Below are 25,165 nucleotides of genomic sequence, written 5' to 3' on the forward strand. Positions count from 1 at the left end.
ACATGGCTTACAAAGGTTGGGGTGGAGGATCTCCAGCACAGAGGCCTGACCTCAACCCCACTGAACACCTTTTGGGATAAACTGGAACACTCCCCATACCCTTCGCATCCATCAATGCCTAAACTCATCTTGAGGCTGACTGAACACAAATCCCCAACATTTACGATCCAAGATCTATTGGAAAGCCTTCCCCAATGAGTGGAGGTATTATAACAGCAAAGAGAGAATGAATTTGGATTGGGATGTTCAACAATTTTAGCCATAGTGTATAACCAGAAGTTACTGCTAGCTCTGTTGTTCAGTTTCTGATTAGTCCAGCTTTGTAAAAAGCACTTCAATTTTTAGAGTCACAAAATCACACAATTTGAGCATGCTGATTTAAAAAACACATAAATTGAAATAAATTAAAGTTGTACAATGTAATAATGTCTCATGACTCACTGACTGACTGTATATTATTCCATAAAAAGAGCTTTATACACTAGAGGTTTTAAAAGGAAAGAGGGAGCTTAGTCTATGTCACTTGGTTTTAGTTATGAAGGCGTGACCTTGGTGTGTCTGTCCCAGTGAAGGAGGTGTGGCCTTTGTGCCTGTCAGTCCCTGTGAATGGGGTGTGGCTTCTGTGTTTATAAGTTCCACTGAAGATGGCATGGCCTTTGTACCTGTCAATATCAGTGAAGGGGGTGTGGCCTCATCACCTGTCAGTCACAGTGAAGGAGGTGTAGCCTCTGTGTCTGTCAATCCTAGTCAAAGCGATGTGGCCTTTGTGTTCGTCAGTCCAAGTGAAGGTGGCACGGTTTCAGCGCCTGTCAATTTCAGTGAAGGAGGCGTTGCCTCTGTGTCTGTCAGTCTCAGTGAAGGTGCCATGTCCCGTCAAACAGAGAGCAGTATGTAGTGAGTGAAACTTCAGTTTGATAAAGTTTTTAAATAAACTTTAGTAATAAAGTTAATGTTTCACACACACCGTTACGCATGCTGTTTTTATTTTGTTCACAGCTCCACATTTCCTCTGACCTTCACTCATCACTCTTCACTCAGCCTTGGACCACTTGAGCACCGAGTCCTTCATCTGCTGTCCTTGACTATAAGAAATGCTGCACTTCTGTTTATCAGCCGTCAAGTCGGTTTGCCTTCGAGGTCTGGGGTGTGTGAGGTTCTGGAATAAGAATGGATCAGTCTGTTGTTTCTAAAAGATTTCAAGGCCTTCTGTGGAATTGTACCCTTGCTCTGAATCATAGCAAGGCTGCACATCACACAAATCATAAAAATACATTTTTTTTAAGAGCTGATGTGTGTGTTGTGCTTTAGTTCTGTTACCTGTACACGTCTTTATTTATGCTAATACCTATTTATATTAGTTTGTGCTCAAGAAATCTGTGGTATTGTATGCCACACATCACTCACATACACTTGTACTGTACTGTACTGTGATTTGAATAATTATCCACAATCACTCCTATTTCATTGTAAAGAGAGCATGGCAGATCTTTATTAAAGCTTGCATAAGATAAACCTTTACCACTCATAAAGCAGTGACTCACCTTTTTGTTATATTTAGTTAAAATACATAATATACAGTGGTGTGAAAAAAAAGTGTTGGCCCCTTCCTGATTTTTTTTCTTTTTTTGCATGTTTGTCACACTTTCATGTTTTAGATCATCAAACAAATTTAAATATTAGTCAAAGATAACACAAGAAAACACAACATGCAGTTTTTTAAGTGAAGGTTATTATTATTAAGGGATAACAACATCCAAACCTACATGGCCATGTGTGGGGAAAAAGTGCTTTCCCCTAAACCTAGTAACTGCTTGGGCCATCCTTAGCAGCAAGAACTGCAAGCAAGTGTTTGTGATAACTTGCAATGAGTCTGTTACAGCACTGTGGAGGAATTTTGGTCCACTCATATTTGCAGACTTGTTGTAATTCAGCTACATTGGAGGGTTTTCGAGCATTAACCGCCTTTTTAAGGTCATGCCACAACAGCTCAATAGGATTCAGGTCAGGATATTGACTAGGCCACTCCAAAGTCTTCATTTTGTTTTTCTTTAGCCATTCAGAGGTGGACTTGCTGGTGTGTTTTAAATATTTGTCCTGCTGCAGAACCCAAGTTCGCTTCCGCTTGAGGTCACGAACAGATGGCCGCACGTTGTCCTTCAGGATTCTTTGGTAGACAGCAGAATTCATGGGTCCATTTATCACAGAAAGTCTTCCAGGTCCTGAAAAAATAGCAACAGCTCATCACACTACCACCATCATATTTTACTGTTGGTATGATGTTCTTTTTCTGAAATAAAAGCAGTGTTACTTTTATGCCAGATGTAATAGGACACACGCCTTCTAAAAAGTTTAACTTTTGTCTCCTCAGTCCACAGATTATTTTCCCAAAAATCTTGGGGATCATCAAGATGTTTTCCTGCAAATCTGAGACAAGCCTTTATGTTCTTTTTGCTCAGCAGCGGTTTTTGTCTTGGAACTCTGCCATGCAGGCCATTTTTGCCCAGTCTCTTTCTTATGGTAGAGTCATGAACAATGACCTTAACTGAGACAAATGAGGTCTGCAGTTCTTTGGATGTTGTTGTGGGGTCTTTTGTGACATCTTGGATGAGTCGTCGCTGCGCACTTGGGGTAATTTTGGTCGGCTGGCCACTCCTGGGAAGGTTCACCACTGTTCCATGTTTTTGCCATTTGTGGGTAATGGCTCTCACTGTGGTTTGCTGGAGTCACAAAACTTTAGAAATGGATTTATAACCTTTTCCAGACTGACAGATCACAATTACTTTCTTTTTCACTTGTTCCTGAATTTCTTTGGATCTCGGCATGATGTGTAGCTTTTGAGGATCTTTTGGTCTACTTCACTTTGTCAGTCAGGTTTTATTGAAGTGATTTCTTGATTGTGAACAGGTATGGCAGTAATCAGGCCTGTGTGTGGCTAGAGAAATGGAACTCAGGTGTGATAAACCACAGTCATGTTAAGTTATGTTATGATAAGTTATATCTTTGCCTAATATTTAAATTTGTTTGATGATCTGAAACATTAAAGTGTGACAAACGTGCAAAAAAACAGGAAGGAGCCAACACTTTTTCACACCACTGTATAATATATGGCAATAGCAAAGCAAAGCTGTCTTGAGCTTATATGAGGAAGAAACCTTCAGAGGAACCAGACAAAAAGAAATCCATCCTCATCTGGGTGACATCATACTGTTATAAATAATTTCCCTTCTAATACAATACTACATAGTCAAAAACGCAGTTGTGTAATCAGGAAATGAGGTCTGTTTTGTTGTTCACTGATGGAGACTTGAGTGTAAAACTATTCATGGCATTTCCCAATGGAGTGTGTTATGAAGCACACTGTTGCATGTCACTCCAATTCATTTAAACAAAAAAATACATTTGATGGAAATGGAAGAGTACAAGCAATCCTCCTCTAAAGTATGGGAACACTTTACATTACACCGTGTTGTTTGCCTCATGTATTTTAAAAGTAAAGCTGAAATGTCTCTGATGCCTTCTAGTGGTCATTATCTATGTTAGTAAATGGACAAGAAAACAAACCTATATTTTAAATTACATCCAATTATATCCACAAACACATTTTTTCCAAACTTTTTGGAGCCAATCTTCTATCCCTACAACAAATAAATAAGAGGTGTGGTTGATTGACAGTTTTGACAATTCACCTATTGAAGAAACCTGCACCTGATCCTTTTGACAGTTCTGTAGCAAAGCCATGGTTTGTTCTGCTGTACACTGTTCTGACCGCCCCACAGCAGTCGGTTCAGTGCATTAGTGTTGATAAATCTAGACTTGATTAAACACTGTTTCATTTAATTGTCTTGCATATAAACAATACACAGTAAATTATATATTATAATAAGTTGCTTTTGGTTCACAACAAAGTTGAACCCAAGAAAAGTTGATTCTCTGATTCCATGCACTGACAACTAAAAGTCAACCCCAAAGCTTTGGAGTTGATTCCACATGCCAGAATGATTCAACCCTTGCACACACATGACAAACAAAATGAATCTAGCATCAGAGACTTTCATTTGGTGAGACAGCTGGTGTATATTTATTTTGCCTTTACTTGCCATTTGTCTGAGTAGAATTGAACAGAATTTGAAACAGATAGCTGCAAAAAAAAAAAATCTTGTGATGCTTATTTAAAAAATGTACAGAATTTCTCCATCATGCTACATTTGGTTGTTATAAGTACTTGATGATATTCTCATGCGTTGCACAGTTGTTAGCATGCACCTCATGCTAGTGCCTGTGAGGAGTTTTTCACATTCTAACCATCTAATCAATCATCAAAACAACTGTTTGTTGTAGTCACGGTTTATATTAATATTAATGCCTTCATTATAATATGTGATCATTTCTATAGTAACAGCTCATTCACAGGGACTTGTATGGAACAGACTACATAAACTGATTAAAACATGCATATTCATTGATATATTTATTTAACACTTATGGAAGGAGCCTATAGAGCCAGAACTTTGCAACTGTCAGGAGTAAAGCTGAAACTTTAGGTTTTCTCACAAGGAATGTCTTTAGGACAGAGAAGTTTACACATTCTGTTTTTTTTCTTTTGTGGTTTCTCCTTGACAAAGCCATATATTCTTTGTCATATTAACTTCATTAGAGAAAGATAAGTGAGGCTGGTGAGGAAAAGAATAGTTCTAACTTATCTGATATGTGATAAGACAATGAACATATTGCAGTGGTATAAAGAAGATTAAAACACTTTTAGTGCTCTTCTTGAAAAATAATCAAGCAGAGTGTAGTAACTCTGCTTCTGTGTAACAGCACCACACACTGTTATATTACGTATTTAATTTGGGCTTTATTACATTAATGTATACACATCATCTAAGATTTTACATTTACATTTATTCTTTTGCATCAATAAACATGTCAGATTTTTTTAAAGCGCAGTTGTTCATATTTTAGTGAATATTCATTGATGTGACAGAGATTCTGTGAGACGGCTATCGATTAATTCTGGGTTCTGGGATAATTATGCCAGCTCTGTTTGATTTTTTTTTCCTCACAATCCTTTTTTTCTTTTTGAACATGGCCATGTCAGGGCTTTCAGCAATCCTCATTGCTTCAGAAGGACCTAATGCAGTCTGCCGAAGACGCGTGAGATGTAAATATGGAGATACGCCGGTGTTCTCCAGCTGCGGCTTTGTCCCAAGGTCATGAAGAAAGAGATCGAATCCAGTCGTAATCCCGTCTCAGTGAGCATTCCTGGAAACACGACATCTTTTGTGTCCGAATATAAGACTCAACGAGCATGAGGAGGGCTTTCAATGCTGTTTCCATCAGTGTTGTTCATATTGATCGTGATGAGGTTGAAATTAAGATGCGCTGGGGATTTGAAATAGTTGAGATTGCTGTAAACTTGTGCTGAGGTGATCAGACAGGTAACTGCATAATGGACAACTTCTCTACACATCCCCAAGTCCTTTTAATTAACGAATTCCTTTTTTTTTTTCAGGTTTCCCTGATTTTCCAGGGAGTGTTCAGTGATGGAGGTGCTACAGTGCGATGGTTGCGATTTCCGTGCAGAGTCCTGTGATGAGCTCAAAGTTCACATTCAGGACGTCCACACCGTTTTCCTGCAGCCTACAGATGTTGTGAACGAATCACCTCAAAGGTCAAGGTCCGATTCCTTAAACTCTTTCAGCCACACAGAGGAGGATGACGAGGATATCGGCAATAATGAATGTGAATTTCCACACAAGGAAACAGGTACAGCTGCACCCCACCCACCTCAGGATTGTATTTTATTATTATTCTAATTACTATTATTATTTACACCCGATATGCCATATGTAAGTGTGGTTAAAACACAAATCCGGATCCTGTACATCATTTATCTTAATCATTCTAAGCAATGTAAAATAATTTTAGCATGGCGAAGCCTCCTAGCTTCCTCCACCTTCTCTATCAGTTTTATTTTCTCCACCTTTTTACTTTCTCCACCTTTTTAAACTTCTCTACCTTCTCCAATTTCTCTACATTATGAACATTCTCCACCCTCTTTACTTTTCAACTTCAGTTTCTCTACCTTCTCCTGCTTCTACATTGTTCCTCCTCTCTCAACCTATTCCACCTTCTTCTTCCAAATCTTCTGTGTTGTCCACTTTCTCTATTTTCCAATTTTCCCACCTTTCCCAATGTCTGTCTTTCAACTCTCTTTACCTCCTCCAGTGTCTATGCTTTCTTCCTTTTCTCTTTAACTCTGTCATTTTTACATTCTCCACTTTCTTTTTTCTCCACCTTCTCCGTCATCTAGTTTTTCTTCTTCTTTTCCTTCTTGATCTTTTTTATTTTCTCTAATCTCTCCATTTTCTCCAGCTTCTCCACTCTCTACATTCTTTACAATTTTTATCTTTTCATCTGGCTTCTCTTGCTTTATTGATTGTCTTTTCTTTACATTCTCCGTCTTCTCCACCTCCTCTACTCTACAACCTGTGCTCCACTTGCAGTACTTTCTCCTTCTCAATTTCTTTTGTTCTTGGCTTGTGTATCTGACTATAAATCCCCTCCTCTCCTCTTTGATGAAAAAATTAATCATATGATTAGAGTGACGTTTAAATTGGTGTCTGAAATTATTAACAAGCAGGAACGAACATCGATACAATGGCGTGCGTCAATGTGTAAATAAAAATTTAAAGTGCAAATTAAAAGTAATGTTCTCAGAAGCATCGCTGGCTATTGGCACAGTTCCATTTGCCTGGCTCTGTAGTTACAGGAACACTGGATCTCACGCTGCTTAAAGTTGCTGCAGTAAACAGAGCCAGCATGAGAGTGATGTGCTAAACATTGGGTGATAATGAGCCGTTTACTAAAATTCAGTAAGGTAAACAGCAACCATTTTAATAAACTTTACATTTCCTGTTTTTATCAGAACAAAGATGGTGTCCCACAGGTTTTTGAGGAACACCAGTCTTGTCTTGTTTTTGAATGTGCCTGTAAATGTGAGCAATTGACTTCATAATGTTTTGTACATGAGGTTGTTCAATGTACATATAAATTATGGCTCATATGACATATACCCATGGTCAGAATCACCTGGAAGTGAGTAATTGCAATTTAACACACAGATTACATTGTGAAGTTCATTCATTCATTCATTCATTCATTCATCTTCTACCGCTTATCCGAACTACCTCGGGTCACGGGGAGCCTGTGCCTATCTCAGGCGTCATGGGGCATCAAGGCAGGATACACCCTGGACGGAGTGCCAACCCATCGCAGGGCACACACACCCACTCTCATTCACTCACGCACTCACACACTAGGGACAATTTTCCAGAGATGCCAATCAACCTACCATGCATGTCTTTGGACCGGGGGAGGAAACCGGAGTACCCGGAGGAAACCCCCGAGGCACGAGGAGAACATGCAAACTCCACACACACAAGGCGGAGGCGGGAATCGAACCCCCAACCCTGGAGGTGTGAGGCGAACGTGCTAACCACTAAGCCACCGTGCCCCCCCTCACACTGTGAAGTTGAAATTGTTTATTTATTTCAAGTACACACACACCGATTTAACAAACATTTTGTGAAACTTGGTCATAATCATGATATAATAACCTGAGCGCAAGCAATCCAAACATAAAATAAATCTAGATGTTCCAATAGGAAAAATGTGATAGCCCACTATAAAAGGAGGAAGAGACATGCTGCCAAGGCCTGAGCTGCAACACTCTGCTGTTTTTATCTAAGTAGACACTGCACACAACTCCAAACTGAAGTCTGTTTCATGCTACTGCTTCTCAGAATTAATGAATCACCATGGACATCTTTCCATTGTTAGTCAGGCTCATATGTGCATCACCTCATGGATCACCTCATGAATCATGTCAATCTGCATGTCGATGAAATGAAAATTCTTTATTTTAACATCTGTGTATTCATTGCTTTACATGTTCGTTTTTGGTCTGTAAAACCGTAACAAAGAATTACATCTCACGTTTATTTTGGTAAGCCATGTTTTAGGTCCCCTTTTTGGTCAGGATCTGAAGCATTCACTGAATTAGCCATGAATAGAGGATGGGACATGGAAATCAAAATCAGTTCATAAGACAGGCATTATTGCACAATAAAAAAATTAATTCATACTCTGTCCTAATTCTGCCATTTGTTGTATCTTCTAACAGTGTTGATATCTTTCATGCATGCTTTAATTTCTACATATGTGGTTACACTTTCAATTATTAAATATTTAAACATAGTCCCATTTTCCACATGAACAACTCCATCTAGTTAATCATTATGTCCATTGGAACAGATTTTAGATAATGAGAGAACAACAATAAAATATAGAATTTTGCTGGTTTGGGATAGTTTTGGGAAAGTGTGTGCATGCAGTGTTAACACTCCAGGTCTTTTGCCATGTATGGAATCATTGCTTGTTTTTAATCACTTTGCTGTTAGTGTTTGTTGTAATCTTATTCTTGCTTATGATACTTTTATGCAATGTAGTAAATTGTAAAATATATCCCATTTGTCAGAATAGGTCCTTATATAGATTCCAGATGAAAGGACTCAGCCTTTTCTGCTTCGAGCGCATATGCAAATAAACAGTGTGCCGAAAAAATAAACGCTGTATTTTTTCTGTTTGTTTCAGGCCTCAACTCTGTAACCACAGATTCAGGGCCCTTCTCCAGTTCAAACCAAACGGTTTACAATCCCTCAGCTGACAAGACAACAAACCCGTTTTTTCAGTGTAAATTTTGTGTGCGTTACTTCAGATCAAAATCCCTCCTCAATGAGCATGCTAAGAAGGTCCATGGGATTGAAGGAGGAGCTTATTCAAATGATCATTCAAATTCACTCGACACATCCAAGTCAGGCTTCAATGTTACAGCACACCATAGTGTAGAAAAGCTGTACTCCTGTCAGTATTGTACATATAAATCTCCTCGCCGAGCAAGAATACTGAAGCATCAAAACATGCACCACAAAGATAATTTTCTTGCCCATTCAGATTCTCCTGTTGAAGCAGAAGCTGAAACAGAGGTTCTGGATATGGACTCAGATGCCATGTCTTCGGAAGAACAGTGTGAGGAATCGCAGGATCATACTGAACGCAATGTTTTGGAATCCATGGTCAAAGCTCGGTCCAGAGGTGGATTCAGCTGTGAATGGTGTGGCTTCCAGACCTTGCAAAGACAACAGTTATGTGATCACATGATGAAGAAGCATCGGAACATGGTTAAGATTATGATATCACTGCAAAAGCCCAAAGCAGACGGAAGTGCAGGATCTTCCAAATCAAATTCTCCTTCATCACCAAGAAGCACTCCAACATCCAACTTGATGTTGACTGATCTAAGTGGAAACGAAGGCTCCGCAGCATCTGTGAAAGGCAGTGCCTCAGTGAAGTCCCTATCAGGGCTGTCACGTTTTCAGTATTCCCACATTGCAGGAAAGATTCCCAACAGTACAGGATCTTCCATACTGTCAGAGAGGTCGACTTTTGCCATGTCAGACATGTCACAGTCAAGGGTAGATTTGGAAACCAGTGTGCTGAATGATTCACAGAGCAGCTCTGATGATGAACTCTGTGACGTTGATGATCCAGCTTACAACGACTCATTGTTCACTGAGGATTCTGCTAAGCTGCTTCTGTCAGAGGAGGATAATAAACTGCTGGAGACGGAAGGCATTCCGATTGGAAGGCATTTGAATAGGTTCCAGTGCCCATTCTGCTCTTTTTTGGCTAAACACCATAGCAGCATCTTTCAACATATAGAAAACGTACATTTAGCCAGCCAAACCACCTTGTACAAGTGTAACGAGTGTACGTTTCTTTGTACAAGTTCAGTAAAACTTGCCACACATAAGCAATGTCACAGTGGCTCCACTTCTGAATGGGACATCATGGACCTAACCAATGAAAGCCAAGATGGCCAAATTGAAGACTCGGTCAATGGAGGAAATGGCAGCTCTACCATGAATGGCCAGAAATCCACTGATGTAGAAGAGGAAAATTCTCATCACTGTTCACTCTGTAATTTTTCTACAATGTCACTGAAAGGTTTACGTGTCCACCAGCAACATAAGCACTCATACTGTGATGGGATGCAACCCACAAGTCAAGATGATTCGTTAAATGAGCAGCAGGATTCTGAATCAGAATCATACGGCACATCAAATTTTGTGCAAAAAACTCAAACATCAATCCTTGGATATTCTTCCAGAAAGCACCTTATTGGAAAGACTGCCAGAAAATCCATAAATGACTTGCCTCTGGATCTGTCCCCTGTGAAGAAACGGACAAGAATTGATGAAATTGCAAATAACCTTCAAAGTAAAATTAGTCAGAGTCAGCAGCAAGAGGATGTTATCAATCTTGATGATATGGAGGATGAGGATGAAGAAAATGAAAATCATGTTGATGAGAAAAGAGAGAATGAGAACTCTGAGATTCAAAGTCAACGCTTCACCTATAATACGCAGCATTTGTACATCAGGAAACCTGGTTTTGTTCAGACAGAGCATGGTGTCGGCAAAAGGAAGCGTAGCTTGCAGTCTAAGTTAACTTCAAGAACCATGCCTATCCAAGTCACCGTCTCTGATGATGAGGATAGTTTTGGTGCAGACTCTAGAGATATCCAGGATCATAGCAGTCAAGACAGCAGAGAGACGTATCAAGACAGCACCGACTACACAGAGGAACCTGGTAACCTTTTCTACTGTAAACACTGTGAGTACCAAAACAAGTCTGCTCGCAGTGTTAGCACCCATTACCAGCGTATGCATCCCTATATTAAGTTTAGCTTTAAATACATTCTTGATCCAGAGGATCAGAGTGCTGTCTTCCGTTGTCTAGAGTGTTTCATAGAATACAACAATTTCAGTGACTTACACCAGCACTACATGGATCACCATCCAGAAGCTAGCAATGTTCTTAACTTTAACCAGCCCGATTTGGTGTACACATGTCGCTTCTGCTCATACACCAGCCCAAATGTGAGGAGCCTGATGCCTCATTACCAAAGAATGCACCCCTCAGTTAAAATAAACAACGCCATGATCTTCTCAAGCTATGTGGTTGATCAGCCTCAGAAAGGAACTACAGAGTCACAGACACTGAGAGAAATCTTGAATTCGGGGCCCAAGAGCTTCACCACCTCTGCCTCAAGGTCTTCTTCCAGTCCCGCCCTTAAAAGCTCGATCAAAACACCTGACTCAAAAATGGACTCTGAAGCTTTTAGGGAAATTGTCGATGGTAACGTTGTGGTGTACGATTGCGACATGTGCTCATTTGCAAGCCCCAATATGCACTCAGTACTGGTTCACTATCAGAAAAAGCATCCTGAACAGAAGGCGTCATACTTTCGCATACAGAAGACCATGCGGGTCATATCAGTAGATCGAGCGCAATCATCAGCCAACTCCACATTTACCCTGTCAAGTACTCCAAAGCCCTCAAATGCTATGCCCTCGACTCTAGATGATGAGCTTTACTACTGCAAACACTGTGTTTACAACAACCGATCTGTGGTGGGCGTTCTAGTTCATTACCAAAAACGCCATCCGGAAATCAAGGTGACTGCTAAATACATAAAGCATGCACCTCCTACACTTGGGTTGATGAAGCTTATGGATGAGTTGCAGATTGCACCTCCTAAACAGTTTCTGAAACAGTTAAGCACCAATGCAACTGATGGATCCAATCATTTGCATCCAAAAGGAACTACAGACAAAGGGGAGGGTGAGATGTTGTTTTTCTGCCAGCACTGCGACTACGGGAACCGCACTGTGAAAGGGGTGTTGATCCATTACCAGAAGAAGCACAGAGATGTAAAGGCAAATGCAGATTTGGTGCGGAGACATACCGCTGTGGTACGCAGTCAAAGGGAAAGGGCTCAGATGATACAAACAGGAAGTTCCACATCCACTGCAACCTCAGCCACTGATGCAGAGAAATCCAAAGCACTTAGATCTTTAAAGTGCAGACACTGTGCCCACACATCTCCTTATGTGTATGCCTTGAAGAAGCATCTTAAGAAGGATCACCCCACTGTGAAGGCCACAGCCATGACCATCTTGCGCTGGGCTTATCAAGATGGGATCTTGGAGGCTGGTTATCACTGTGAATGGTGTATTTATTCCCATGCTGAGCCCAGTGGGCTGCTCATGCATTACCAAAGACGACACCCAGAGCACAGTGTTGATTATGCTTATATGGCAAGCAAATTGTGGGCTGGTCCTGATACATCCACCTCCAAGCAGTTGGGCAACTCTGAAATAAAGCATTACCAATGCAGAGATTGTGCCTTTGAGGCTTGTTCTGTTTGGGACATCACCAATCATTACCAAGCTGTTCATCCGTGGGCTATCAAAGATGACGAGTCTGTTCTCATTGAAATCATTAAAGGAAACCAAACATCAGATAAACGTATGTCTCCAGTTGGAAAGGGAAATGTCTTAACATCCAGCCCATTCAACAGTCATCAGTCTGATGAAGGCACATTGGAGATTAGCAGGTCAGCACCTGAGCATCATCCCCACCTTTCCTTCTCCACGAGCTCCTCTATCTCAAACAATCCCTACCAGTGCACTGTGTGCCTGTCTGAGTACAATAGCCTCCATGGACTTCTGACTCACTATGGCAAGAAACACCCAGGCATGAAAGTGAAGGCTGCAGACTTTGCACAGGAAGCAGATATTAATCCCAGTGCGGTTTACAAGTGCAGGCACTGTCCATATGTAAACTCGCGTATCCACGGGGTTCTTACACATTACCAGAAACGGCATCCCCTGGTCAAAGTAACTGCAGAAGACTTTGCTGATGATATTGAGGAAGTCAAAGATTTGGTGCCAGATGGAGATGAAAGATCAAAAAACCAGAGGCAGGGTTACGGTGCCTACAGATGTAAGATGTGCCCTTATACTCATGGAACACTTGAAAAACTGAAGATTCATTATGAGAAATATCACAACCAGTCAGTTTCAGATATATTTACGCCAACACATTTGCAATCCTTGGTTAGAAAAGAGGACACTGTTGCTGAATGCACTGCTAGCAGTATGACAGAAGCATCCGAAAGATGTGAGTTTGACCTTGCCCTCTCAGAATTTGCAAAGGGAGAGAAACATACCGTGTTCAGATGTCAGCTCTGCAAATACTTCTGCTCAACCAGGAAGGGTATTGCTCGCCACTACCGCATCAAGCACAACAATGTACGAGCTCAGCCCGAAGGCAAGAACAATGTCTTTAAATGTGCCCTCTGCTCCTACACCAACCCCATCCGGAAAGGTCTGGCTGCACACTATCAGAAACGGCATGACATTGATGCTTACTACACACACTGTCTCGCTGCTTCTAAAACCTTGAGTGAGAAACCAAATAAAGTGACCGTACCACTGGCCTCAGAAGAAGATAAGTCAATGATGAGTGAGGAGCTGAGGCAAGCAGTTGACCGAAGAAAGTGCTCATTGTGCTCTTTCCAGGCATTCAGCAGGAAAAGCATTATCTCACACTATGTCAAGCGACACCCCGGGGTTTTTCCAAAAAAGCAGTCCTCCAGCAAACTCGGTCGTTACTTCACTGTGATTTACCCCAAGGACCCAGAGACACCAGCCATTATAGAGGATGTAGAACTGGTAGAAGTAAAATCAGAGAATGATGGAGAACATATGGAAAATGACTTGGAATGGCCACAATTCAAGTGCATGATATGTTCTAAGCTGACATTTGACACCACAGACCTTCTCGTCTCACATTACAACGATTACCACAGCAACGAGCTCAAGCGGGACTTTGTCACTATACAAAGCCCAGTGGAGGAAGGTGCTGAGCTCTACCAGTGTGCTCACTGTGAAATCAAGTTCCTTACTCTTCCTGAACTCAGCATCCACCTTAGGAAACACAATGAGAAGTTTGAGAAAAGGAACATACGCCATGAACAGAGGAAGGAGCTCCAGATCAGGCGGAAATCCACAGTGACACTTGAGACACAACCAGAAAACAAGGTGAGCTGCAGTTAGTGTTTTTTAATTATTGTTGTAAAAGCTTTATACTAAATCTAACAAAAACAATGCCTCTTGACTTGTTTTACAGATAGATGGCTCAGCTGAAAAATCACCTATTGGCTACCGATGCAACTTTTGTGTTGAAATTCACCCGACACTTAGAGCTATTTGCAACCATCTGAGGAAGCATATTCAGTACGGCGAAGTCAAAGAAGGACATGTAGAGGTAATAAGGAGACGCTATTCATGTTTCACTTTCTCACAATTGAATTGTCTGAAAACTGCATCATGCTGTGATTTTATTCATAACCTTCTCTATATGATATAAGATATAACCTTCACTATAGATATGTCTGTCTTCCAGGCTTATGATCAGACGTATTTTTTTTTTTTTGAAATAGAGGAAATTGCAATGAAATTTAGATATTAAATTAAAATTACAATAGCTAAAATAAAAATATCTTTAAAGCAGTTATGAATTATGAGTTCCCTCTGACAGCAGGGAGTGGTGGAAATTTCTGATGGTGTCACCAATGGTAGCATGGAGGATACGGTCACTACAGACACTATTCCCACCGAGACAGGGGACGGCGTGTTGCTCACCATGGAAACGGGAATCACAGAGAGGGTTCCAGAACACCGGTGCGATATGTGTGATCGAGTTTTCATGTCCATGCAGGGACTCCGATCTCATGAGCGAAGTCATTCAGCTACAGCGATGATCAACAGAGACGACAAGTACAGTTGCCAGTACTGTCAGTTCCAATCGGCTTTCAGGCACAAGTACGCGAAAAATAGCCAAAATAACAACCTCTTTATACTTTGTTTATCATGTCAAATAAATGTTAGCATATAGCCAACTTCTGTTCATCTGCAACTTTCTAATTCTTTCCCCCCTAAGTCTGGACCGCCACATTCAGTCTCATCACGGACATCACAAACCTTTCCGCTGTAAACTATGTCCCTTTAAATCAGCCTACCTGAGCCGCCTGAAGAGTCACCTGCACAAATCACATGCAGGTATACACACATACACAGACACACACACACATGCACCTGCACAAACCACATGCAGGTGTACACAGATTAAACACAGATAGGCACATGTATACAAATATTCACAATTCTTCACAAATTTGATGAACACAGACACAAATCACACACAGGGCACACACGCATTCACAAAACACATACACAATCTGCTTAATTGTGTTTTATCTATCTGTGATGAATTTCTAGGTGTTAATTATTGTTGGCTGTTATTGTGGTCTTTGCTGTTGTTGATATGTTTGTATGTTTATTTGTTTGCTTCAGGTGAGAACACATATAAGTGCATCTCATGTCCATTCTCAACAATGACGATCAGTCAGCTTAAGGATCACTCGCTGCGAGAACATGGACAAACTCTCACACTGCCCCGACTGAGAGCCCGAGCTGCCCTGCGCACCACACACACAATCACAAACAACGACTCCCAACACACACCTACCGATGCCACCACCACCAGTACGTACCAGCATTGTGCTAGAGTTAAAAAAAAAAAAGTCACACATTTAAACTAATAATGGCACACGCACAGTCATGTGTTTTCCTCACAAAGGGTGTGTTAAAGAGCTGAAGAGGTGTGCGAAGTGTGTTGGAACGTATGGATAGATTATGACACAATAGATTATGATACTCGACACCCAAGACTAAATTGCTACACCTCTTGTTAAACCGTCAGTAGTTCGGACAGTAAAACAGCATTTCAGGCTGCTATCAGACCAGCATTCCACCTCCAAAATCACAGTGGAGCAACTTTATTATGCACTAAACCAAACATTTACACATACACTAAAACACCCTCATCAGCACAACTGCCATCATTTTCATTTGTCTCTATCATTTTAATTAATACTTTATAGTTTTGAATACATGTTCTCTAACTCTATTTCTCTCTCTCTACATTCTCTCACTATTTCTCTGCCTCTGTCTATCTTTCTCTCAGACTCTGTGGCATATTTGGAGCCACCAGATGTTCAGCAGCAGTTAAGTCATTACCAGCTGGCATCACGAAATCAGGCCCCACCCACCCTCTTGTCAGTTTCCCCTGGCCCCTCACCATCGACAGGGGCAGAGACATTGGGAGCACTGACCCGCCCTGACGCCACCCTAACCTGTGAATTCTGTGAGTTCAGTTCAGGTTACATGCAGAGTCTGAGGAGACATTACCGAGACCGCCATGGAGGAAAGAAACTCTTCAAGTGCAAAGACTGTTCCTTCTTTACATGCTACAAGTAACTACTCATCCTTGTGTCCATAATAGTCAGTGTGTGTTTGCTTTGGTATTTGTTTTTGTGTTTGCATTGAAGTTTGTTACAGTGTTTTCTTTGTGTTTTTGGTGTTCAGTTTGGTGTTTGATTGGGTTTGCTTTTAGAGCTTTGTTTGATATTCATTTTAGTATGTCTTTTCCTTTGCTGTTTTACATCATAGGTTGTTTGGTGTTTATCATAGGTTCGTTTGGTGTTTCTGTTTGCTCTAGTCTTTATTTTGGTATTTATTTGCTGTTTAATTGCTGTTTGTCTTGCAGGTCCACTTTCACCCTGCATGTGGAGGCTGGACACAGTCCTCCATCTGATGATGGACTAAGAGAACTGCGCTGTCCTTTCTGTCTCTATCATACCAAGTCTAAGAGTCATATGATTGACCATGTCCTCCTTCACAGAGGTATGGACACACCACAATATATCCACATCCACTACACATCTGTCTACAACACCATAGGAAATAGTATCTCGGTGGTTAAGAGGGTGGAACACTAATTTGAAGGTGAATTTATATCCCAGAGGCACCAAACTGCCTGTGTTAGGCCCTTGAACAAGGCCTCAAATGCTCAGTTGAATAAATGAGATAAATGTCACTCCGGATAAGGGCATATGCTGTAAATGTAAATGTGCACCACCTTCTTCTATACCACCATGCACCATCTGTCCACTGCGACACTCCATTTCGCCAACATCCACCACATCACATTCTATTGCACCACCAACCACTACATCATGCACTCTAGACAGAATCCCCAACACCAGGATCCTATACAACACTGGCCTCTTTACCATAAATCATTCTGATCATTTTTCTTTGTTGCCTCAGAAGAGCGAGTGATCCCTCTGGAAGTATCTCGATCCAAACTGTCTCGTCACCTGGACGGTTTGATCTTCCGCTGTCATAAGTGCACGTTCACATGTTCGAGTGGCGACAGTTTGCAGCAGCACATCGACAAACACGAAGAGCCCAAACCATATGAGTGTCGACTGTGTTACTATGACACAAAACACCAAGAGCACCTTGAGGATCACCTCCGTGACGAACACAAGGTCAGTCTCTGTTAGCTTTTCCAAAAGTATATCTTAAAATCCAGCATTTTAAGGCTCATCCTTGAAACTCTAGAACACAAAGATGCTATTCTAATGACATAGTTTTATGAGTTTTTGCTCTGCATCATCATGATATGTTGATTCCGTATGTACTGCTTTTGTTATCAGGTGATTCGTAACTTTGAGTTGATGGGTCGTGTGAATCTGGACCAGCTGGATGTTCTGAAGGACAAAATAAACAGTGAAGAGGAAGAGGAGTTGAAGGAGGAAGAGGAAGAAAAGGAGGAACCTTTGGCCATTGAGGAAGATGAGCAAACTGAGGAGACAGAAAGAATAGACGAGGAAGAGATGGAGGAGGAAGTGACAGCCACACAGGAAGAGAGTACACTGGAAGAAGAGACGCCGGGTAAACAATAAACTACATCAATGTTTAAAAATTAGTTCTTGTAATAAGGTATGAGAATTATATATTTATCTAACTGTAATCTGAAATCTACATTTATTTAACGTTAATACTTTAAACACTATTTAACTCAATCTGGTCTCTCTCTCTCTCTCTCTCTCTCTCGGGTTGGTGTGCTGTTACAGAAATGATGATGCCGTGTTCTCCAAGTGTAGGGAAAAAGTTTCCATGTGAGTTTTGTGGCCGAACTTTTTCTCTTAGTTTGGAATGGGAACGTCATGTTCTCCGCCACGGCATGTGAGTGTCCTACATTTAGTCATATATATATATATATATATATATATATATATATATATATATATATATATATATATATATATATATATATATATATGTATGTATATATATGTGTGTGTTTGTATACAGTACCTCTGCAAAAGTTTCAGGGAGTTGTGAAAGTGCTGCAGAGTAAGAATGCTTACTTTTAAAGTGTTTGTAAATTAATTGTTATCAGTTATCAAAATGGAAAGTAAATGAACAGAAACTCAAATCAAATCAATATTTGGTGTGACCACAGTTTGCCTGAAAAATAGCATCAATTCTTCAAGGTACACTTGCACACTGTGGGGCCCAAACCATCATTTTCAGGTCTTCTTGTTCTTGACTACACTGAAGATCTCCAACTCCATTTGCAGAAATGCAGCTGCAAACTTGCAAGGAACCTCACCCATGCTTTACTGTTGCGTGCAAACAACCTGCCTCCTGCTACAGCCAAATATTTTATACTTTACTCATCAGTCCAGATCACAGCTTTTCTGCACCCCAATTTCTATGTTTTTGTGCAATGGTGTATGACCTGTGACATGAATCACTCTTCCACAGCCTCACCTTTGTAGCAGAGTCTGGCTGTTCCTCACCCAGTTTCAAGCCTCCTACACAGCTGTGTCTGTTTCAGTTAATGACTGTCTTTCAACCTTCTTATGAATTGATGATCATTAGCACCTCCTTGGTAAAACTGGTTAATCATACTCCTGACTCTGATCCTACAAAGTCCCTGACTCTGTGTAAGTATACAACATGTGCAAGATGCTGGTTTGAAGCCAAAGGATAGTCAAACCAAATATTGATTTGATTTCGATTTTCACTAACTTCACATTTTGTAAATTGATAAATAAACAATTAAAATATATATTTTTGAAAGCATTCTTACTTTACAGCATTTGTTCACACCTGCCAAAACTTTTGCACAGTAAAAAATAAGATATATACTGTATATAAAAAAAAATAAAGTTATTAAATAAGCTTATTTTACCAAAATAAAATCTTATCATGCCTTGATTTTTAATTATTTAATTAGGACAAAAAGGTCAATCTTTGCTTAGACAAAAGTCTTGTCACATCTTTAAAGGATTCAACCAATCATAAATTAGAGCATCACCTGTGAGAAATACTGTAATTAACACATTCCCAGGTGTGTAGAAGAAGAACCCCAGCACACCCAACCTTCATTTGAAATGCATCCTGACCTCTGACAGCATGTCAAAGATCCAAAGTGCTGATCATCAAGAGCCTGAAGACCAAGTCTCCTGTCTCCTGCTACATCTTTAATGTATCTAAACGTCAAGTGGAGAGGATAAGAAAAAGATTGGAAGAACCCGGTGGAGTTCATGACAGACCCAGGACAGGCAGACCCCGTAAGACAACTGTTTGAGAGGACCGTTTGTTGGTTCGACAGTCAAAGGCCAGCCATTTTTCAACTGCAGCAGAGCTACATAACAACTGGTCACCAGAAACCAGCATTAAACAGAAGACAACTAAAAAATTGTGTTGCATTTGCCAAGGAACACAGCTTGCAGGAAGGATGGACTGGAAAAGTCAGATGAATCATATAATGAACTGCATCCCAATCGTCACAAATACTGCAGAAGACCTATTGGAACCCGCATGGACCCAAGATTCACACAGAAAACAGTCAGGTTAGGCGGAGGAAAAATCATGGTTTGGGGTTACATTCAGTATGGGGCATGCGAGAGATCTGCAAAGTGGATGGCAACATCAACAGCCTGAGGTATCAAGACATTCTTGCTGCCCGTTACATACCACAGGAGAGGGCAAATTCTTCAGCAGGATGGCACTCCTTCTCATACTTCAGCCTCCACATCAAAGTTCCTGAAAGCAAAGAAGGTCAAGGTGCTCCAGAATTGGCCAGCCCAGTCACCAGACATGAACATTATTGAGCATATCTGGGGTAAGATGAAGGACGAGGCATTGAAGATGAAACCAAAGAGTCTTGATGAACTCTGGGAGTCCTGCAAGAATGCTTTCTTTGCCATTCTAGATGACTTTATTAATAAGTTATTTGAGTCATTGCCAAGACGTATGGATGCAGTCCTCCATATTAATTTCTTAATATAATTAATTATTTAATTAATTCAATATTAATTCTTTTTCCACTGCACCATGACTTTATGTACTGTACTGTACTGTAAGTGACAAGACTTTTGTCTAAGAAAAGTCTGACCTTTCTGTCCTAATTAAATAATTAAAAATCAATGCATGATTGATAAGATTTTATTTTGGTAAGATAAGCATAATCTAGAGGCCTTTGCTTTTCATATAAGCCACTTCTGATTCCAAATGATCAACTAGAAAGTTATTATTTGTTGTTCCTACAACTTGGATAGGTGACAAGACTTTTGTCAGGGAGTGTGTATGTATATATATAACATATAAAAGCTTCACACATGGCTTGAGACTTTTCTTTCCTTTTCAGGACTGTTAACAGCAACATGAGCGCTATGAGTCCAGTTGCCTCGGTAACAATAACAGATGAGGGCAACGACCAATCAGCTAACACTACAGAAGTGGAGAGAGCGTATCAATCCAGCCACTCGGAGCAACAGAGTTCGGTTCAGAATGAGGACAATTGAGAGACCAAAAATGACATATAGAAATGTACTGTGTTATAATGGTGTATGGTTTGTTGTTGGGGGAAAAAAAACTAGGCTGCTTCATGGACACTTGATTTAAAAAAGTGAGGAAAAAAGCAAAACTTCATGGTTTTGAAGCATTGTTAGATTTTAAGTGTTAAACATGGGTTCTATAGGTTGTGTTACATCCTAGCTGTGTGTTAAATCGCTGATCCTTTAAAAAGTGTGACTTGGTCCCATAGGACAGATGCTAATAATATATTGGTAACCAATAGTGACGAATCTGTAAGAACTCTGTTCAGGTTAAATAAACACTTTGTGTAAGGTGATGTGTTAAAAATGTCCCCAATTTTACTTTTGGTTCAAATTTTAAATATATTTAACAAATATGATAAACATGACCAATGATTGATTCTACTGGTTATGTATTAAACGAATAGTGTGTGTTTCAGCACATCCCAACACCACGTGTTAGATTCATATCAGTGAAATTGTGAGGATTGTCAAGGATTGGACATTACGATTGTGACATTTATATTTATATTATGGATATATTGGGCTCTAATTTTCTCACAAATAAATAAATAAAATTTCTATTTTTAAGGTTTTTTTTTATTATTATATAGCAAATATTTATCGGATTGGACTTTGTATTAGGCAAAAATTGTTAATATTATAAAAAAAATTACTTCATTACTTTTTTTAAAATTACATTTAATGTAACTGTATTTTATTCTATTATTAAAAATATAGTAATTACCGGTTCTGTTAAACACCAAAAAGCATGGATGATATCTTTTAATTTATATATATTTGGCACTTTGATCAACATAAAAAAGAAAATCCACAATTGTTAAAAATGTTCAGAACACTAAATAACGAATCTTATTTTAGGCAATTAAATATGTTGATATCACAGCTCCATTTCTGTGAGCTGAATTTCATGTCTATACCTTTTGTTAGAGCTCTTTTATAAACAGCTACATTTCTGTCCCGGTGGAATAAGTTCGACTAAAATGGTGAATATTCCTCAGTTTAAATAGGAAGCTATGATGTTTGTGGAACACCTGACACAGATCGTGTGATTTGACCTGAACGCTGACTTACAGATTCAATATTTTTTACATTTTTAGCCTTGTGTTAATCTTTAATCCTGTAGCTGAATTCCTTCAGGAATAGTCGCCATCTTATTTGTATCAGACGTTTGTTGATTTTGTTTTTATTTAATTTTTTTTAGTATATGGACAAACACTGGGCCCCAAAGTTTTGTAGCAAATTGCTACTGTAGTTTTATTATATTTTTAATTCTATTTTTTTTTCCGTTTCAGCTGCTTTTAAGGCATGTTCCTGTACTCCGTCATGTATGAAAACAAAACTTTCTGAAATGAAAAAAAAAATGATTATGGGACAACTTAAAGCACCTTCCATGCAAATTCCATGGCTCCATTTTTTTGTGCATGATTACAGGAAACAAGAACTGAAGAAGAGTAGCATTTTGGGTATCGAGCAGCTCGTCCCATCAAGCAACTACAACAGTAAAATTGTTTTCTTTAAATAATTGTTTTTATGCTTCTCTTTAAAGGAACAATGAATAGATTGTATGCGATGAAAGTTGCTGCTCAAAAACCCTGAAGCCTTATTATTATTATTATTATCATTATTATTAAATTTATTTTGCTCCATTTTTTTCCCAGACACAATTTGGTGCAGTTACAGTACGATACACTCACATCCTTTTTTTGAGCAGTGTGCTCTACTGCAATCCCATAATTCTCAGAGAAATCTTAGAATAATTCAGTCAATTTTCTTGAAACAAAATATTGTAATAACTTACTGTATTATCTTGGAATTCATGACATTTTTGATAATGAAACAGAAATCAGCAGGAGCTGTGACATCACTGATGAAAAAAAAAACCTCTGCCTGCCTTGTCTGTTTAACGAGGAAGGCGACTCCAGCTGTATTCTGGGTAATATTTTATTTCTGTTTCTTTCTTTCTTTTTTGTTAACAGAAGCTTCATGTCAAGTGTTTGGGAATGTGGTGGGGGTTTTTGTGGTGTCGTCCATATTTAACAAAAAAAAAAAAAGTCATTTTGTGTGGTTATAGGAAATACTTTTCTTTTTCTACCTTTAAAAAAAGAAAATAAAAAAATAGTTTCTTTCTTTATAAGCCTAAACGTTTGTAAAAGACAGAAACCCGTTAAATTCTGAACACACTGGATTGTTGTAAATATGATTTAGAGTTTTGTTTGTTTGTTTGTTTGGTTTGTTTGGAGTTAGTTGGACAGTAGCCCCTCCATCTCGCCTTCTTCCTGTGAAACCCGTGACGTTGACTAGAAGTTTGTTGTTTACACTTTGATTTCTGGATATTCTGTAAATATTGTAATTCATCGGGTTTTTTTTAACTTGTTAATAAAGTTATCAGATAACGAGACACATGCGGGTCTGCGTTATTCGCTTCCACACAAACATGGGTTTTAATCAATTTAAAATCATGCTGAGAATCTGCAGGATAAATCACATTAAACATGAACTTCACCATCATTCGGGGTAAAGTGCAGAAAGATACTAATCTGGGCTGAGGCTGGTTTGAGCTCCATCTACGTAGATCAGTCACACATCTGCACAGTTCTCTTTAAGACCTAGCATGTGAAAGCTAAAGAGCAAAAGAAAGTGAACTAGCCAGTGAAAGCTACAGTGCATTTTTTGTGTTGATATAAACCTGAAATTATAAAACACTTTCTGTTAAATTGATGTTCCAACATTTAGTTCCAACATTTTATGGCCTTACATTTAGCTCAATTATACAGCTGCGCAAATGAGGGTTAAGGGCCTTGCTCATGAGTGGCAGCTTGGTGGCCCTCAGGATTGAACTCATTCAAATCAAAAGTCCAACACCTTAACCACTGAGCTACCACTTCCCAATTTTATTTCCCATCTATACTGAATAGAGTGATAATTCCATATAATTACCACAAACATTCAACCACCAGATCTTGAGCTATCGCTGGCAGAGTGGCACATGGACAATCTGAAAACAATGCCACCTCATGGTGCAGGTAAGTGTGGGTGGTGCAGGCATTTTAATAACATTTTGCCAACAAATGTCAATGTATACATACTTTATATTTGATAAATTTTAATAAATAGGAAAAAGTGTCATGTGCAAAAGATCAGACACCTCATTAATTCAGTGTTTAATAACCCACGCTGGCAGACGTTACAGTTTGCAAACGTTTTTTGATAGCCAGGTAGCTGCTAGACGTTTCTGGTATTTACTGGAATCTTTTATATTACTTTTCCATCTACTCATGCAATTTTTGTTGTGCCACTGGCTGCCACAGTAAATCCACCCCATGCTTAATATTTTGCAAGGCGTTCTTTTCATCAAGTTATACGCCTTGTTTCTCCAAATATGCCTTTGATGATTGTGTCCAAAGAGTTATTTATTTTTCATCATTTCATAGCACTTTTTTTCCAAGATTCTTCTGGTTTAAACTACATGTTGCTCTGCACACTTCTGCTAATGTTTTTGTGATAAGGTCAGAGATAAGGTTTACTTCTTTTTATTTTGACTTCATTTTTATTATCCAAACTTTTGCACATAACATTTTGTTTTATTTAAAGTTCACAAGAGACGTATTACATTATTCAAAAAAAGGAAAAAAAATAACTAAACAAAAGGTTTGAATATGTTTCTCTGATGACTCTTCCATGCTGATCATGTTTGAACAAGTAACAGTGCAGAGTAGACAACAGTAACTGCTGATGCAGAGATTTTTTTTTTTACTTCAAAAAAAAAAGGTGACTTGTACAGAACCCAAGCATTTGCAAACAAAATACACTTCATAATTTGGGCCCTAGTTATCATACCTAATGTGATTGTTATTAGCACTTGGAGCAGTTTGGCATTACAAAGGGTGGATCGGCTTCCTGGGGACACAGTGACGTGTTTTGGGGAATTTTTATCTGGGAAACCATTCTGTTCCTGCAGGCCATCACCACCCATCGCCTCTGCATCTGCCACCTTGTTAATCTGTCTTCCTGCTATACTCACAAACACACAGCAATGGCGGAAATAATGAGCATGAACAGGATACACTGGACAATTTCACAGTTTAAACTAAAAAAAATATATAATTAAAAATAAAATTTAAAGTTACTAGTAAGTATAGCTTTTAAACAAACTTATTTATTTCCATAAATCATGGTTCATTCAGATAAATAAATCAGGAGCTTTGCTTCTGATATTTGAGTTATACAGTGCCTTGCAAAAGTATTCATACCCACTGAACTTTTTCACATTTTGACACGTTAAAAAATTTATTTTATTAGGATTTTATGTGATAGACCCACACAAAGTGGCACATAATTGTGAAGTGGAAGGAAAATGATAAATGGCGTCCAAATTTTTTTTACAAATAAATATCTGAAAAGTGTTGCGTTCATTTGTATTCAGCCCCA

General features: G+C 39.3%; 1 protein-coding gene across 3 annotated transcripts in view; it reads left to right on the forward strand.

Annotated features, from left to right (window-relative positions):
- znf462 (zinc finger protein 462) overlaps positions 1 to 23,135 on the forward strand; it is a 42,914-nt gene extending 19,779 nt beyond the window's left edge. For 2 of the 3 annotated variants that reach the window (XM_060891632.1, XM_060891633.1), the window contains exons 2-13: positions 5,513 to 5,766; positions 8,656 to 14,012; positions 14,101 to 14,238; positions 14,512 to 14,795; positions 14,914 to 15,032; positions 15,327 to 15,518; positions 16,000 to 16,288; positions 16,582 to 16,718; positions 17,145 to 17,368; positions 17,537 to 17,774; positions 17,957 to 18,068; positions 20,545 to 23,135. In XM_060891632.1, coding sequence (XP_060747615.1) covers positions 5,544 to 5,766; positions 8,656 to 14,012; positions 14,101 to 14,238; positions 14,512 to 14,795; positions 14,914 to 15,032; positions 15,327 to 15,518; positions 16,000 to 16,288; positions 16,582 to 16,718; positions 17,145 to 17,368; positions 17,537 to 17,774; positions 17,957 to 18,068; positions 20,545 to 20,701 — 7,470 coding nt within the window. In that variant the 5' untranslated portion in view covers positions 5,513 to 5,543 and the 3' untranslated portion in view covers positions 20,702 to 23,135. The remainder of the gene's footprint in view (positions 1 to 5,512; positions 5,767 to 8,655; positions 14,013 to 14,100; positions 14,239 to 14,511; positions 14,796 to 14,913; positions 15,033 to 15,326; positions 15,519 to 15,999; positions 16,289 to 16,581; positions 16,719 to 17,144; positions 17,369 to 17,536; positions 17,775 to 17,956; positions 18,069 to 20,544) is intronic. The other variant, XM_060891634.1, reaches the window with a different exon arrangement.
- Positions 23,136 to 25,165: the final 2,030 nt, after the last annotated feature.

The sequence above is a fragment of the Tachysurus vachellii genome, chromosome 17 (assembly GCF_030014155.1).
Source record: "Tachysurus vachellii isolate PV-2020 chromosome 17, HZAU_Pvac_v1, whole genome shotgun sequence".
Classification (NCBI taxonomy): domain Eukaryota; kingdom Metazoa; phylum Chordata; class Actinopteri; order Siluriformes; family Bagridae; genus Tachysurus; species Tachysurus vachellii.